Source organism: Hippocampus guttulatus, chromosome 4 (genome assembly GCF_054856545.1).
Source record: "Hippocampus guttulatus isolate MCC_2025c chromosome 4, RoL_Hgut_1.0, whole genome shotgun sequence".
In the NCBI taxonomy this organism is placed as follows: domain Eukaryota; kingdom Metazoa; phylum Chordata; class Actinopteri; order Syngnathiformes; family Syngnathidae; genus Hippocampus; species Hippocampus guttulatus.
In genome coordinates this window covers 3,053,134-3,069,786 of record NC_141264.1, presented here as the reverse complement: position 1 = coordinate 3,069,786, position 16,653 = coordinate 3,053,134, and the positions used below count along the sequence as shown (strand labels likewise).

General features: G+C 42.6%; 1 protein-coding gene and 22 non-coding genes across 23 annotated transcripts in view; 1 reads left to right on the top strand and 22 right to left on the bottom strand.

Annotated features, from left to right (window-relative positions):
- The window catches only part of lamb1a (laminin, beta 1a), a 73,208-nt gene that overhangs the window by 25,170 nt on the left and 31,385 nt on the right, over positions 1 to 16,653 (top strand). Inside the window, exons 11-13 of the mRNA XM_086109445.1 lie at positions 527 to 639; positions 841 to 920; positions 2,741 to 2,876. Coding sequence (XP_085965571.1) covers positions 527 to 639; positions 841 to 920; positions 2,741 to 2,876 — 329 coding nt within the window. The remainder of the gene's footprint in view (positions 1 to 526; positions 640 to 840; positions 921 to 2,740; positions 2,877 to 16,653) is intronic.
- Positions 5,660 to 5,732, bottom strand: trnaq-uug (transfer RNA glutamine (anticodon UUG)). The gene has a single exon. It is a non-coding gene; the product is annotated as a tRNA-Gln (tRNA).
- On the bottom strand, positions 6,143 to 6,215 carry trnak-uuu (transfer RNA lysine (anticodon UUU)). The gene has a single exon. It is a non-coding gene; the product is annotated as a tRNA-Lys (tRNA).
- trnak-uuu (transfer RNA lysine (anticodon UUU)) lies at positions 6,652 to 6,723 on the bottom strand. The gene has a single exon. It is a non-coding gene; the product is annotated as a tRNA-Lys (tRNA).
- Positions 7,152 to 7,223, bottom strand: trnak-uuu (transfer RNA lysine (anticodon UUU)). The gene has a single exon. It is a non-coding gene; the product is annotated as a tRNA-Lys (tRNA).
- On the bottom strand, positions 7,643 to 7,715 carry trnak-uuu (transfer RNA lysine (anticodon UUU)). The gene has a single exon. It is a non-coding gene; the product is annotated as a tRNA-Lys (tRNA).
- On the bottom strand, positions 8,134 to 8,206 carry trnak-uuu (transfer RNA lysine (anticodon UUU)). The gene has a single exon. It is a non-coding gene; the product is annotated as a tRNA-Lys (tRNA).
- On the bottom strand, positions 8,643 to 8,714 carry trnak-uuu (transfer RNA lysine (anticodon UUU)). Its single transcript has one exon. It is a non-coding gene; the product is annotated as a tRNA-Lys (tRNA).
- trnak-uuu (transfer RNA lysine (anticodon UUU)) lies at positions 9,143 to 9,214 on the bottom strand. Its single transcript has one exon. It is a non-coding gene; the product is annotated as a tRNA-Lys (tRNA).
- Positions 9,634 to 9,706, bottom strand: trnak-uuu (transfer RNA lysine (anticodon UUU)). The gene has a single exon. It is a non-coding gene; the product is annotated as a tRNA-Lys (tRNA).
- On the bottom strand, positions 10,125 to 10,197 carry trnak-uuu (transfer RNA lysine (anticodon UUU)). The gene has a single exon. It is a non-coding gene; the product is annotated as a tRNA-Lys (tRNA).
- trnaq-uug (transfer RNA glutamine (anticodon UUG)) lies at positions 11,127 to 11,199 on the bottom strand. Its single transcript has one exon. It is a non-coding gene; the product is annotated as a tRNA-Gln (tRNA).
- Positions 11,618 to 11,689, bottom strand: trnak-uuu (transfer RNA lysine (anticodon UUU)). The gene has a single exon. It is a non-coding gene; the product is annotated as a tRNA-Lys (tRNA).
- Positions 12,110 to 12,182, bottom strand: trnak-uuu (transfer RNA lysine (anticodon UUU)). Its single transcript has one exon. It is a non-coding gene; the product is annotated as a tRNA-Lys (tRNA).
- trnak-uuu (transfer RNA lysine (anticodon UUU)) lies at positions 12,601 to 12,672 on the bottom strand. The gene has a single exon. It is a non-coding gene; the product is annotated as a tRNA-Lys (tRNA).
- Positions 13,093 to 13,165, bottom strand: trnak-uuu (transfer RNA lysine (anticodon UUU)). The gene has a single exon. It is a non-coding gene; the product is annotated as a tRNA-Lys (tRNA).
- trnak-uuu (transfer RNA lysine (anticodon UUU)) lies at positions 13,594 to 13,666 on the bottom strand. The gene has a single exon. It is a non-coding gene; the product is annotated as a tRNA-Lys (tRNA).
- trnaq-uug (transfer RNA glutamine (anticodon UUG)) lies at positions 14,094 to 14,166 on the bottom strand. The gene has a single exon. It is a non-coding gene; the product is annotated as a tRNA-Gln (tRNA).
- trnak-uuu (transfer RNA lysine (anticodon UUU)) lies at positions 14,585 to 14,656 on the bottom strand. The gene has a single exon. It is a non-coding gene; the product is annotated as a tRNA-Lys (tRNA).
- Positions 15,077 to 15,149, bottom strand: trnak-uuu (transfer RNA lysine (anticodon UUU)). The gene has a single exon. It is a non-coding gene; the product is annotated as a tRNA-Lys (tRNA).
- On the bottom strand, positions 15,568 to 15,639 carry trnak-uuu (transfer RNA lysine (anticodon UUU)). The gene has a single exon. It is a non-coding gene; the product is annotated as a tRNA-Lys (tRNA).
- Positions 16,066 to 16,138, bottom strand: trnak-uuu (transfer RNA lysine (anticodon UUU)). Its single transcript has one exon. It is a non-coding gene; the product is annotated as a tRNA-Lys (tRNA).
- On the bottom strand, positions 16,566 to 16,638 carry trnak-uuu (transfer RNA lysine (anticodon UUU)). The gene has a single exon. It is a non-coding gene; the product is annotated as a tRNA-Lys (tRNA).

The following is a 16,653-nucleotide window of genomic DNA, read 5'->3' as shown; positions in this document are numbered from 1 at the left end:
ATTCAAGTCATAATGTCAATGTTAAGTACCAGTTGTGAATGCATAAAAAGCACAGTCAAGGTTTCCTCTGGATTAAAATCTCGTTTCTGGCCCGTCTGTATGTAGCTTGCAAGTTCTCCTGTACTTCCATTTCTCAGCTTACTCCACTTTCCTCTCACATTCCCAAAACATACATTGTGAAGTCTACGCTACCCATACATGGAAGTGTGAGTGTGACTGGCTGTGACTGATTGTCGACCAGTCCAGGGTGTCCACCAGCTCTTGCCCAATGTCACCAGCACTCCCAAAATCAATTAATGTAGAACCGATGTGCGCTATGAACAGATATAGACGATCAATGTATCTGTTCCATATTGCTGAAATTGTGCAAATAGCAACAGGAAGTAAGGCTGTAACAGAGCATGCCGTCTCGCGCTATGTGCTGATATATACTTATGCTGCCCTGGCGACACTGTATGTGGGGGCACTCATCTGCTATTGAACTGTAAAGATTGCATACAATCTAAAAATGTCTTTTCTCTCTTAGCCTGCACTTGCAGCCTTCTGGGAACAGTTCCTGGCGGAAATCCTTGTGACAGTGAGACAGGAAACTGCTTCTGTAAACGATTAGTCATTGGCAAGGACTGTGACCTTTGTGTGGTGAGTTAATCATGTCCAAATACAAACACCACTCAAGCTTCTCAAACCTGGGGAACTGTGGGAGTTGACTACACAGGTTATGTGTTACTGTACATGATTGAGTGTGAAGAGATGAAGCTCCAATACATTTCATCTCGACATAAGCAGGGGTGACGTCCAAAAATGCTAACATCTGTTGTCTCTCTTTGTGTGTGTTTAAAGTCTGAACACTGGGGTCTCAGCAATGATATGGATGGCTGCAGACCATGTGACTGTGACTTGGGGGGAGCAATCAATAACCAGTGAGTTCATGCACTGTATCTAACAACGCTGCAACATTTGTAGACACTGCAAACAAGTCATCATATCAAATTATCAGAAGTGCGAAAAAGGAATTTATTAACATTTTACTTGATTGTCTCATTCAGTTACACTGGTCAATGACACTGTTTACCTTTTGAATTGTTCGGTTCTGACCGAACCAAATAATGTTTTAAGATTCCAAAAATGCGGTCTCAGACAAAGCACGATTACAAAAATATTTATTAAAGAAAATTGCACCGACAAAGTATGAACTGAAATCGCTGGTCACAAGGTGCCAAGAAAAGCAATGTGTGAAACCAAAAGTTCTTGCAAAGGCATGGTTCACTAGAACTCAGAGAATACTCAAACAAAATATCCAAAAGTGCAATTAAAATGAAAACAAAAATCAATACTAGAATAACAAACATACTACGAATGGTATCGAGAGGCCTAGAAAATCACACTTGAAGCTCAACAGCAAGCACGGTCAATAATCCAACAACGAAGAGCAGAAGTCAGAGTTCTTAAACACCTGAAGTTGCGCACAGACTCTTAGAATACTTTTCTTTTTTTAAAATTGAATGCCTTATGCTAAGTTTAAGTTCAAATTTACATGTGTTTGAATTTATTTTTTCATTCATTCATCTTTCGAACCGCCTCATCCTCACTAGGGTAGCGGGGGTGCTGGAGCCTATCCCAGCTGTCTTCGGGCAGTAGGCGGGGGACACCCTGAATTGGTAGCCAGCCAATCGCAGGGCACACAGAGACGAACAACCATGCACACCCTCACTCACACCTCGGGACAATTTAGAGTGATCAATCAGCCTGCCATGCATGTTTTTGGAATGTGGGAGGAAACCGGAGTACCCGGAGAAAACCCACGCAGGCCCGGGGAGAACATGCAAACTCCACACAGGGAGGCCGGAGCTGGAATCGAACCCGGTACCTCTGCACTGTGAAGTCGACGTGCTAACCACTGGACAACCGGGCCGCCCTGTTTGAATTTACTTCACTGAAAATGCTTCAATTCGAAAATATACAGTTTGGCGCTATGCACAGTGTGGAATTTAGACATTTTGAAATATTCAACAGCCTTGTTATATTGTTGTGTTTGTATTGTTTAATAAAACCCTTGCTTGCTGGGATTAACCAGAAAACAATTACTGGGTATTGTATTATTGGAAGGCGGCCCGGTAGTCCAGTGATTAGCACGTCGACTTCACAGTGCAGATGTACAGGGTTCAAATCCAGCTCCGGCCTCCCTGTGTGGAGTTTGCATGTTCTCCCCGGGCCTGCGTGGGTTTTCTACTGGTACTCCGGTTTCCTCCCACATTCCAAAAACATGCATGGCAGGCTGATTGATCACTCTAAATTGTCTCTAGGTGTGAGTGTGGGCGTGCATGGTTGTTCGTCTCTGTGTGCCCCTGCGATTGGCTGGCAACCGATTCAGGGTGTCCGCCGCCTACTGCCCGAAGACAGCTGGGATCGGCTCCAGCATCCCCCGCGACCCGAGTGAGGATAAAGCGGTTCGGAAGATGAATGAATGAAGTGGCTGTATTATTGTAATTGTAATTTTCTCTTCAGATGAAGTCCTTGATGAGAAAAATTGCTCCTCAATGAAAAAAATAAGAATATTCTTAGTCTTGCGTGATACAGGGCCAATGTTTTTCCATTGAAGTGCATTGATATATGTGTGATGCTCAGTTGCTTGGGGTATGATGAACTCGCCAACTGTGATGGTCCACTTTAATCACCTTTGGCCTTGTCTGGTTGAATGAAAAGCAATTCACAAATTGATAACGTACTGTATTTCTCTCAGATGCGATCAGCTGACTGGTCAGTGCCTCTGCAGAGATCACATGTTCGGGCGTCGCTGTGATCAAGTTGAGTCGGGATTCTACTTCGTTGCTCTTGACCACTACACCTACGAGGCAGAGGATGCCAAATTAGGGCCTGTGAGTGATCGTTTTAACTTTATTTTTTCTCAAACTTCTTCACCGACAAAACAATAGTAGATTTACAAAAGAAATGATCTCATCCACCAATAATTATAATTAGAGATGAAAGTCGTCCGGATTTACCCGGAATTCTGGATTTTCAAATTTTCATGAAATTTCCTCCGGAAAATTGAGGAAAAAATTGCCTAAAATTAATCCGGATATGAGTTGACAACATTGAACGAACATGCGTTTGAGTTTGTTGTTTTGCTTTCACGAGCGTAGCCATGTTGAGGCACGAACACTCGTAGCAGTAACATCCCTCCCCTCGCATTCTCATGGCCTCGCCATATCTCGGAGATTTCGAAATTTCGGCGAGAACGGAAGCCACAAAGGGTGCACGTGTGCACACAAAAGGCAGATTAATCATTGAATATCGAGTATTTGAATCGCGTTTTGTGTAGAGTAATTCATGCGTGATCGGCCAGGTACGGCCCCAGGGCAATGTTCAATCAGCTGACATACGTGCAGTAGACGCGAGTGTTAGGAACACATTCAAGTGGTCATGGCTTGACGAAAAGGACTTGAACGGATATTTTTTGTCCGACTACATTTGAAAGGTCGACAAACCTGGTAAGTCAGTTAACATTCTATCTATCTATCTATCTATCTATCTCTCTCTCTCTCTCTCTCTCTCTCTCTCTCTCTCTCTCTCTATCTATCTATCTATCTATCTATCTATCTATCTATCTTTGTTTGCATTGTTTAATAAAACCCTTGCTTGCTGGGATTAACCAGAAAACAATTATCCATCCATCTTCTACCGCGTAACCGGGGCCAGGTCGCATGGGCAACAGCTTTAGCAGGGAAGCCCAGCCTCCCTCTCCCCAGCCACTTCTTCCAGCTCTCCCTGCGGGAGAGCTGGGAGGCTTTCCCAGGCCAGCTGGGTGACATAGTCTCCAGCGTGTCCTGGGTCGTCCTTGGGGTCTTCTCCCGGTGGGATGTGCCCGGAACACCTCACCAGGGAGGCGTTCAGGAGGCATCCGAATCAGATGCCTGAGCCACCTCATCTGGCTCCTCTCGATGTGGAGGAGAAGTGGCTCGACTCTGAGCCCCTCCCGGATGACCGAGCTTCTCACCTTATCACTAAGGGAGAGCCCGGACACCCCGCGGAGAAAATTCATTTTGGCCGCTTGTATCCGGGATCTCGTTCTTTCGGTCACGACCCATAGCTCATGACCATAGATGAGGGTAGGAACGTAGATCGACCGGGAAATTGAGAGCTTCGCCCTTTGGCTCAGCTCCTTCTTTACCACGACAGACCGATACAAAGTCCACAGTAGAGGCTGCACCGATCCTACTGTCGATATCTCGCTCCCTCCTGCCCTCACTCGTGAACAAGACCCCAAGATACTTAAACTCCTCCACTTGGGGCAAGATCTCCTCCCCGACCCGGAGAGGGCACTCCACCCTTTTCCGACTGAGAACCATTGTTTCAGATTTGGAGGTGCTGATTTTCATCCCAACCGCTTCACACTCGGCTGCGAAACGCTCCAGTGAGAGTTGGAGAGCCCTGCTTGAAGGAGCCAACAGTACCACATCATCTGCAAAAACCAGAGATGCAATACTGAGGCCACCAAAACGGACCCCCTCAATGCTTCGGTGGTGCCTAGGAATTCTGTCCAAAAAGGTTATGAACAGAATCGGCGACAAAGGGCAGCCTTGGCGGATTCCTTCACGGGAAACGATTCCGACATACTGCCAGCAATGCGAACCAAACTTACATCGGTGATACAGGGACCAAACAACCTGTATCAGCGGGTTCGGTACCCCATACCCACGAAGCACCCCCCACACAACCCCCCGAGGGACACGGTCAAATGCCTTCTCCAAGTCCACAAAACATATGTAGACTGGTTGGGCAAGTTCCTACGTACCCTCGAGGACCCTGCTTAAGGGTGTAGAGCTGGTCCACTGTTTCACGGCCGGGGCGAAAACCACACTGCTCCTCTTCAATCTGAGGCTCGACTTCCTGACAAACCCTCCTTTCCAGCACCCCTGAATAGACCTTACCAGGGAGGCTGAGGAGTGTGATCCCTCTGTAGTTGGAACACAACCTCCGGTCCCCCTTTTAAAATAGAGGGACCACCACCCTGGTCTGCCAATCCAGAGGCACTCTCCCCAATGACCACGCGATGTTGCAGAGGCGTGTCAACCAAGACAGCCAGCATCACAAAACACCACTCGAGTTCTGATCGGAGGGGCCGTTCCTCCCAATCACGCCCTGATTCTCATATACTTGTCATCCAGGAAGACTATTCTGACGGTCAGGGTTCCGACTGGAAAGTATCAACAACAGGAAAATGTCTTTCTCTTCAGGTTTTTGACATTTTTGCAGTCTCCTGCAAAATAAAAGCATAATATGGGGGCTGGGGACTGGACTCAAAGTATGCTTCCTTCATGAGCGACATGGCTGGATTGTTGTACTTTATTGAACCTTTTTTGTGGAATACTTCATGCGGCCCAAAAACATCCAGACTATTTCAACTGCCCCCACGTTTAAATGCAGTTTGTGACCCTATGCTTATCAGACTTAATTGATGGAATTGATTGACTTTATTTGAGGACATGAATGACTTCATTTTTGGACTTGACAGAGTTTATGGGCAGACTCAAATGATTTTCTTCTTTCTCTCATGTACTTGTCATCCAGGAAGACTATTCTGACGGGCCAGGGTTCCGACTCGAAAGTATCAACTTTCAAAAACAGGAAAATGTTATTGACATCTAATCAATCATATCGCCTGAACAGGGACTTGAACCCTGGACCCTCAGATTCAAAGTCTGATGCTCTACCAACTGAGCTATCTAGGCTCTGTTTTGCTCTCTTTCTTAGCAGTCTCCTGCAAAATAAAAGCATAATATGGGTACGGGCGACTGGACTGAAGGTATGCTTCCTTCATGAGCGACATGGCTGTATTGTTGTACTTTATTGAACCTCTTTTGCCCAGAAACATCCAGACTATCTCAACTGCCCCCACGTTTATATATAGTTTGTGACCCCATGCTTTTAAAACTTTATTGATGGAGTTGATTGACTTTATTTAAGGACACGAATGACTTCATTTTTGGACTTGACAGAGTTCATTGGCAGACTCAAATGATTTTCTTGTTTCTCTCATATTCCTTGCTTGCCAGGACGACTGTTCTGACTCGGACGTATCAACTTTCAACAACAGGAAATTGTTTTTCTCTTAAGGTTTTTGACATGAAAACAATTGTATCGCCTGAACAGGGACTTGAACCCTGAACCCTCAGATTAAAAGTCTGATGCTCTACCAACTGCGCTATCCAGGTTCTGTTCTGCTCTCTTTCTTAGCAGTCTCCTGCAAAATAAAAGCATAATATAGGGGCTGGGGACTGGACTCAAAGTATGCTTCCTTCATGAGAGACATGGCTGGATTGTTGTACTTTATTGAACCTTTTTTGTGGAATACTTGATGCGGCCCCAGAAACATCCAGACTCTCTCAACTGCCCCCACGTTTATATATAGTTTGTGACCCCATGCTTTTAAAACTTTATTGATGGAGTTGATTGACTTTATTTAAGGACATGAATGACTTCATTTCTGGACTTTACAGAGTTTATGGGCAGACTCAAATGATTTTCTTGTTTCTCTCATATACTTGTCATCCAGGAAGACGATTCTGACGAGTCAGGGTTCCCACTGGAAAGTATCAACAACAGGAAAATGTCGTTCTCTTCAGGTTTTTGACATCAATTCAATTATATCACCTGAACAGGGACTTGAACCCTGGACCCTCAGATTAAAAGTCTGATGCTCTACCACTGAGCTATCCAGGCTCTGTGTTGCTCTCGTTCTTAGCGGTCTACTGCAAAATAAAAGCATAATATGGGTCCTGGACTGAAGGTATGCTTCCTTCATGAGTGACATGGCTGTATTGTTGTACTTTATTGAACCTTTTGTGTGGAATACTTGATGCGGCCCAGAAACATCCAGACTATCTCAACTGCCCCCACGTTTATATATAGTTTGTGACCCCATGCTTTTAAAACTTTATTGATGGAGTTGATTGACTTTATTTAAGGACATGAATGACTTCATTTTTGGACTTGACAGAGTTTATGGGCAGACTCAAATGATATTCTTGTTTCTCTCATATACTTGTCATCCAGGAAGACGATTCTGACGGGTCAGGGTTCCGTCTGGAAAGTATCAACAACAGGAAAATGTCGTTCTCTTCAGGTTTTTGACATCAAATCAATTATACCACCTGAACAGGGACTTGAACCCTGGATCCTCAGATTAAAAGTCGGATGCTCTACCACTGAGCTATCCAGGTTCTGGATTGGTCTCGTTCTTAGCGGTCTACTGCAAAATAAAAGCATAATATGGGTACTGGACTGAAGGTATGCTTCCTTCATGAGCGTCATGGCTGTATTGTTGTACTTTATTGAACCTTTTTTGTGGAATACTTGATGCGGCCCAGAAACATCCAGACTATCTCAACTGCCCCTACGTTTATATATAGTTTGTGACCCCATGCTTTTAAAACTTTATTGATGGAGTTGATTGACTTTATTTAAGGACACGAATGACTTCATTTTTGGACTTGACAGAGTTCATTGGCAGACTCAAATGATTTTCTTGTTTCTCTCATATTCCTTGCTTGCCAGGACGACTGTTCTGACTCGGACGTATCAACTTTCAACAACAGGAAATTGTTTTTCTCTTTTGGTTTAGAGATCAAATTAATTGTATCGCCTGAACAGGGACTTGAACCCTGGACCCTCAGATTAAAAGTCTGATGCTCTACCAACTGAGCTATCCAGGCTCTGTTTTGCTCTCTTTCTTAGCAGTCTCCTGCAAAATAAAAGCATAATATGGGTACTGGGGATTGGACTGAAGGTATGCTTCCTTCATGAGCGACATGGCTGTATTGTTGTACTTTATTGAACCTCTTTTCCCCAGAAACATCCAGACTATCTCAACTGCCCCCACGTTTATATATAGTTTGTGACCCCGTGCTTTTAAAACTTTATTGATGGAGTTGATTGACTTTATTTAAGGACATGAATGACTTCATTTTTGGACTTGACAGAGTTTATGGGCAGACTCAAATGATATTCTTGTTTCTCTCATATACTTGTCATCCAGGAAGACGATTCTGACGGGTCAGGGTTCCGACTGGAAAGTATCAACAACAGGAAAATGTCGTTCTCTTCAGGTTTTTGACATGAAAACAATTGTATTGCATTAACAGGGACTTGAAGCCTGGACCCTCAGATTAAAAGTCTGATGCTCTACCAACTGAGCTATCCAGGCTCTGTTCTGCTCTCTTTCTTAGCAGTCTCCTGCAAAATAAAAGCATAATATGGGGGCTGGGGACTGGACTCAAAGTATGCTTCCTTCATGAGAGACATGGCTGGATTGTTGTACTTTATTGAACCTTTTTTGTGGAATACTTGATGCGGCCCCAGAAACATCCAGACTATCTCAACTGCCCCCACGTTTATATATAGTTTGTGACCCCATGCTTTTAAAACTTTATTGATGGAGTTGATTGACTTTATTTAAGGACATGAATGACTTCATTTCTGGACTTTACAGAGTTTATGGGCAGACTCAAATGATTTTCTTGTTTCTCTCATATACTTGTCATCCAGGAAGATGATTCTGACGAGTCAGGGTTCCGACTGGATAGTATCAACAACAGGAAAATGTCGTTCTCTTCAGGTTTTTGACATCAAATCAATTATACCACCTGAACAGGCACTTGAACCCTGGACCCTCAGATTAAAAGTCTGATGCTCTACCCCTGAGCTATCCAGGCTGTATGTTCCCCTCGTTCTTAGCAGTCTACTGCAAAATAAAAGCATAATATGGGTACTGGACTGAAGGTATGCTTCCTTCATGAGGGACATGGCTGTATTTTTGTACTTTATTGAACCTTTTTTGTGGAATACTTGATGCGGCCCAGAAACATCCAGACTATCTCAACTGCCCCCACTTTTATATATAGTTTGTGACCCCATGCTTTTAAAACTTTATTGATGGAGTTGATTGACTTTATTTAAGGACATGAATGACTTCATTTTTGGACTTGACAGAGTTTATGGGCAGACTCAAATGATATTCTTGTTTCTCTCATATACTTGTCATCCAGGAAGACGATTCTGACGGGTCAGGGTTCCGACTGGAAAGTATCAACAACAGGAAAATGTCGTTCTCTTCAGGTTTTTGACATCAAATCAATTATACCACCTGAACAGGGACTTGAACCCTGGATCCTCAGATTAAAAGTCGGATGCTCTACCACTGAGCTATCCAGGCTCTGGATTGGTCTCGTTCTTAGCGGTCTACTGCAAAATAAAAGCATAATATGGGTACTGGACTGAAGGTATGCTTCCTTCATGAGCGTCATGGCTGTATTGTTGTACTTTATTGAACCTTTTTTGTGGAATACTTGATGCGGCCCAGAAACATCCAGACTATCTCAACTGCCCCCACGTTTATATATAGTTTGTGACCCCATGCTTTTAAAACTTTATTGATGGAGTTGATTGACTTTATTTAAGGACACGAATGACTTCATTTTTGGACTTGACAGAGTTCATTGGCAGACTCAAATGATTTTCTTGTTTCTCTCATATTCCTTGCTTGCCAGGACGACTGTTCTGACTCGGACGTATCAACTTTCAACAACAGGAAATTGTTTTTCTCTTTTGGTTTAGAGATCAAATTAATTGTATCGCCTGAACAGGGACTTGAACCCTGGACCCTCAGATTAAAAGTCTGATGCTCTACCAACTGAGCTATCCAGGCTCTGTTTTGCTCTCTTTCTTAGCAGTCTCCTGCAAAATAAAAGCATAATATGGGTACTGGGGACTGGACTGAAGGTATGCTTCCTTCATGAGCGACATGGCTGTATTGTTGTACTTTATTGAACCTCTTTTCCCCAGAAACATCCAGACTATCTCAACTGCCCCCACGTTTATATATAGTTTGTGACCCCGTGCTTTTAAAACTTTATTGATGGAGTTGATTGACTTTATTTAAGGACATGAATGACTTCATTTTTGGACTTGACAGAGTTTATGGGCAGACTCAAATGCTATTCTTGTTTCTCTCATATACTTGTCATCCAGGAAGACGATTCTGACGGGTCAGGGTTCCGACTGGAAAGTATCAACAACAGGAAAATGTCGTTCTCTTCAGGTTTTTGACATGAAAACAATTGTATCGCATGAACAGGGACTTGAAGCCTGGACCCTCAGATTAAAAGTCTGATGCTCTACCAACTGTGCTATCCAGGCTCTGTTCTGCTCTCTTTCTTAGCAGTCTCCTGCAAAATAAAAGCATAATATGGGGGCTGGGGACTGGACTCAAAGTATGCTTCCTTCATGAGAGACATGGCTGGATTGTTGTACTTTATTGAACCTTTTTTGTGGAATACTTGATGCGGCCCCAGAAACATCCAGACTATCTCAACTGCCCCCACGTTTATATATAGTTTGTGACCCCATGCTTTTAAAACTTTATTGATGGAGTTGATTGACTTTATTTAAGGACATGAATGACTTCATTTTTGGACTTGACAGAGTTTATGGGCAGACTCAAATGATTTTCTTGTTTCTCTCATATACTTGTCATCCAGGAAGACGATTCTGACGGGTCAGGGTTCCGACTGGATAGTATCAACAACAGGAAAATGTCGTTCTCTTCAGGTTTTTGACATCAATTCAATTACATCACCTGAACAGGGACTTGAAACCTGGACCCTCAGATTTAAAGTCTGATGCTCTACCACTGAGCTATCCAGGCTCTGTGTTGCTCTCGTTCTTAGCGGTCTACTGCAAAATAAAAGCATAATATGGGTACTGGACTGAAGGTATGCTTCCTTCATGAGCGACATGGCTGTATTGTTGTACTTTATTGAACATTTTTTGTGGAATACTTGATGCGGCCCCAGAAACATCCAGACTATCTCAACTGCCCCCACGTTTATATATAGTTTGTGACCCCATGCTTTTAAAACTTTATTGATGGAGTTGATTGACTTTATTTAAGGACATGAATGACTTCATTTTTGGACTTGACAGAGTTTATTGGCAGACTCAAATGATTTTCTTGTTTCTCTTATACCTTGTCATCCAGGATGACTATTCTGACGGGCCAGGGTTCCGACTCGAAAGTATCAACTTTCAAAAACAGGAAAATGTTATTGGCATCTAAGCAATCATATCGCCTGAACAGGGACTTGAAACCTGGACCCTCAGATTCAAAGTCTGATGCTCTACCAACTGAGCTATCTAGGCTCTGTTTTGCTCTCTTTCTTAGCAGTCTCCTGCAAAATAAAAGCATAATATGGGTACGGGGGGCTGGACTGAAGGTATGCTTCCTTCATGAGCGACATGGCTGTATTGTTGTACTTTATTGAACCTTTTTTGCCCAGAAACATCCAGACTCTCTCAACTGCCCCCACAATTATATATAGTTTGTGACCCCATGCTTTTAAAACTTTATTGATGGAGTTGATTGACTTTATTTAAGGACATGAATGACTTCATTTCTGGACTTTACAGAGTTTATGGGCAGACTCAAATGATTTTCTTGTTTCTCTCATATACTTGTCATCCAGGAAGACGATTCTGACGAGTCAGGGTTCCCACTGGAAAGTATCAACAACAGGAAAATGTCGTTCTCTTCAGGTTTTTGACATCAATTCAATTATATCACCTGAACAGGGACTTGAACCCTGGACCCTCAGATTAAAAGTCTGATGCTCTACCACTGAGCTATCCAGGCTCTGTGCTGCTCTCGTTCTTAGCGGTCTACTGCAAAATAAAAGCATAATATGGGTACTGGACTGAAGGTATGCTTCCTTCATGAGTGACATGGCTGTATTGTTGTACTTTATTGAACCTTTTGTGTGGAATACTTGATGCGGCCCAGAAACATCCAGACTATCTCAACTGCCCCCACGTTTATATATAGTTTGTGACCCCATGCTTTTAAAACTTTATTGATGGAGTAGATTGACTTTATTTAGGGACACGAATGACTTCATTTTTGGACTTGACAGAGTTCATTGGCAGACTCAAATGATTTTCTTGTTTCTCTCATATTCCTTGCTTGCCAGGACGACTGTTCTGACTCGGACGTATCAACTTTCAACAACAGGAAATTGTTTTTCTCTTAAGGTTTTTTACATGAAAACAATTGTATCGCCTGAACAGGGACTTGAACCCTGGACCCTCAGATTAAAAGTCTGATGCGCTACCAACTGAGCTATCCAGGCTCTGTTGTGCTTTCTTTCTTAGCAGTCTCCTGCAAAATAAAAGCATAATATGGGTACGGGGGATTGGACTAAAGGTATGCTTCCTTCATGAGCGACATGGCTGTATTGTTGTACTTTATTGAACCTCTTTTGCCCAGAAACATCCAGACTATCTCAACTGCCCCCACGTTTATATATAGTTTGTGACCCCATGCTTTTAAAACTTTATTGATGGAGTTGATTGACTTTATTTAAGGACATGAATGACTTCATTTTTGGACTTGACAGAGTTTATGGGCAGACTCAAATGATTTTCTTGTTTCTCTCATATACTTGTCATCCAGGAAGACGATTCTGACGGGTCAGGGTTCCGACTGGAAAGTATCAACAACAGGAAAATGTCGTTCTCTTCAGGTTTTTGACATCAAATCAATTATACCACCTGAACAGGGACTTGAACCCTGGATCCTCAGATTAAAAGTCGGATGCTCTACCACTGAGCTATCCAGGCTCTGAATTGGTCTCGTTCTTAGCGGTCTACTGCAAAATAAAAGCATAATATGGGTACTGGACTGAAGGTATGCTTCCTTCATGAGCGTCATGGCTGTATTGTTGTACTTTATTGAACCTTTTTTGTGGAATACTTGATGCGGCCCGGAAACATCCAGACTATCTCAACTGCCCCCACGTTTATATATAGTTTGTGACCCCATGCTTTTAAAACTTTATTGATGGAGTTGATTGACTTTATTTAAGGACACGAATGACTTCATTTTTGGACTTGACAGAGTTCATTGGCAGACTCAAATGATTTTCTTGTTTCTCTCATATTCCTTGCTTGCCAGGACGACTGTTCTGACTCGGACGTATCAACTTTCAACAACAGGAAATTGTTTTTCTCTTAAGGTTTTTGACATGAAAACAATTGTATCACCTGAACAGGGACTTGAAGCCTGGACCCTCAGATTAAAAGTCTGATGCTCTACCAACTGAGCTATCCAGGCTCTGTTCTGCTCTCTTTCTTAGCAGTCTCCTGCAAAATAAAAGCATAATATGGGGGCTGGGGACTGGACTCAAAGTATGCTTCCTTCATGAGAGACATGGCTGGATTGTTGTACTTTATTGAACCTTTTTTGTGGAATACTTGATGCGGCCCCAGAAACATCCAGACTATCTCAACTGCCCCCACGTTTATATATAGTTTGTGACCCCATGCTTTTAAAACTTTATTGATGGAGTTGATTGACTTTATTTAAGGACACGAATGACTTCATTTTTGGACTTGACAGAGTTCATTGGCAGACTCAAATGATTTTCTTGTTTCTCTCATATTCCTTGCTTGCCAGGACGACTGTTCTGACTCGGACGTATCAACTTTCAACAACAGGAAATTGTTTTTCTCTTAAGGTTTTTGACATGAAAACAATTGTATCGCCTGAACAGGGACTTGAACCCTGGACCCTCAGATTAAAAGTCTGATGCTCTACCAACTGAGCTATCCAGGCTCTGTTCTGCTCTCCTTCTTAGCAGTCTCCTGCAAAATAAAAGCATAATATGGGGGCTGGGACTGGACTCAAAGTATGCTTCCTTCATGAGAGACATGGCTGTATTGTTGTACTTTATTGAACCTTTTTTGTGGAATACTTGATGCGGCCCCAGAAACATCCAGACTATCTCAACTGCCCCCACGTTTATATATAGTTTGTGACCCCATGCTTTTAAAACTTTATTGATGGAGTTGATTGACTTTATTTAAGGACATGAATGACTTCATTTTTGGACTTGACAGAGTTTATTGGCAGACTCAAATGATTTTCTTGTTTCTCTTATACCTTGTCATCCAGGATGACTATTCTGACGGGCCAGGGTTCCGACTCGAAAGTATCAACTTTCAAAAACAGGAAAATGTTATTGGCATCTAAGCAATCATATCGCCTGAACAGGGACTTGAAACCTGGACCCTCAGATTCAAAGTCTGATGCTCTACCAACTGAGCTATCTAGGCTCTGTTTTGCTCTCTTTCTTAGCAGTCTCCTGCAAAATAAAAGCATAATATGGGTACGGGGGGCTGGACTGAAGGTATGCTTCCTTCATGAGCGACATGGCTGTATTGTTGTACTTTATTGAACCTTTTTGGCCCAAAAACATCCAGACTCTCTCAACTGCCCCCACGTTTATATATAGTTTGTGACCCCATGCTTTTAAAACTTTATTGATGGAGTTGATTGACTTTATTTAAGGACATGAATGACTTCATTTCTGGACTTGACAGAGTTTATGGGCAGACTCAAATGATTTTCTTGTTTCTCTCATATACTTGTCATCCAGGAAGACGATTCTGACGAGTCAGGGTTCCCACTGGAAAGTATCAACAACAGGAAAATGTCGTTCTCTTCAGGTTTTTGACATCAATTCAATTATATCACCTGAACAGGGACTTGAACCCTGGACCCTCAGATTAAAAGTCTGATGCTCTACCACTGAGCTATCCAGGCTCTGTGCTGCTCTCGTTCTTAGCGGTCTACTGCAAAATAAAAGCATAATATGGGTACTGGACTGAAGGTATGCTTCCTTCATGAGTGACATGGCTGTATTGTTGTACTTTATTGAACCTTTTGTGTGGAATACTTGATGCGGCCCAGAAACATCCAGACTATCTCAACTGCCCCCACGTTTATATATAGTTTGTGACCCCATGCTTTTAAAACTTTATTGATGGAGTAGATTGACTTTATTTACGGACACGAATGACTTCATTTTTGGACTTGACAGAGTTCATTGGCAGACTCAAATGATTTTCTTGTTTCTCTCATATTCCTTGCTTGCCAGGACGACTGTTCTGACTCGGACGTATCAACTTTCAACAACAGGAAATTGTTTTTCTCTTAAGGTTTTTTACATGAAAACAATTGTATCGCCTGAACAGGGACTTGAACCCTGGACCCTCAGATTAAAAGTCTGATGCTCTACCAACTGAGCTATCCAGGCTCTGTTGTGCTTTCTTTCTTAGCAGTCTCCTGCAAAATAAAAGCATAATATGGGTACGGGGGATTGGACTAAAGGTATGCTTCCTTCATGAGCGACATGGCTGTATTGTTGTACTTTATTGAACCTCTTTTGCCCAGAAACATCCAGACTATCTCAACTGCCCCCACGTTTATATATAGTTTGTGACCCCATGCTTTTAAAACTTTATTGATGGAGTTGATTGACTTTATTTAAGGACATGAATGACTTCATTTTTGGACTTGACAGAGTTTATGGGCAGACTCAAATGATTTTCTTGTTTCTCTCATATACTTGTCATCCAGGAAGACGATTCTGACGGGTCAGGGTTCCGACTGGAAAGTATCAACAACAGGAAAATGTCGTTCTCTTCAGGTTTTTGACATCAAATCAATTATACCACCTGAACAGGGACTTGAACCCTGGATCCTCAGATTAAAAGTCGGATGCTCTACCACTGAGCTATCCAGGCTCTGGATTGGTCTCGTTCTTAGCGGTCTACTGCAAAATAAAAGCATAATATGGGTACGACTGAAGGTATGCTTCCTTCATGAGCGTCATGGCTGTATTGTTGTACTTTATTGAACCTTTTTTGTGGAATACTTGATGCGGCCCGGAAACATCCAGACTATCTCAACTGCCCCCACGTTTATATATAGTTTCTGACCCCGTGCTTTTAAAACTTTATTGATGGAGTTGATTGACTTTATTTAAGGACATGAATGACTTCATTTTTGGACTTGACAGAGTTTATGGGCAGACTCAAATGATATTGTTGTTTCTCTCCTCTACTTGTCATCCAGGAAGACGATTCTGACGGGTCAGGGTTCCGACTGGAAAGTATCAACAACAGGAAAATGTCGTTCTCTTCAGGTTTTTGACATGAAAACAATTGTATCGCATGAACAGGGACTTGAAGCCTGGACCCTCAGATTAAAAGTCTGATGCTCTACCAACTGAGCTATCCAGGCTCTGTTCTGCTCTCTTTCTTAGCAGTCTCCTGAAAAATAAAAGCATAATATGGGGGCTGGGGACTGGACTCAAAGTATGCTTCCTTCATGAGAGACATGGCTGGATTGTTGTACTTTATTGAACCTTTTTTGTGGAATACTTGATGCGGCCCCAGAAACATCCAGACTATCTCAACTGCCCCCACGTTTATATATAGTTTGTGACCCCATGCTTTTAAAACTTTATTGATGGAGTTGATTGACTTTATTTAAGGACATGAATGACTTCATTTTTGGACTTGACAGAGTTCATTGGCAGACTCAAATGATTTTCTTGTTTCTCTCATATTCCTTGCTCGCCAGGACGACTGTTCTGACTCGGACGTATCAACTTTCAACAACAGGAAATTGTTTTTCTCTTTCGGTTTAGAGATCAAATTAATTTTATCGCCTGAACAGGGACTTGAACCCTGGACCCTCAGATTAAAAGTCTGATGCTCTACCAACTGAGCTATCCAGGGTCTGTGCTGCTCTTT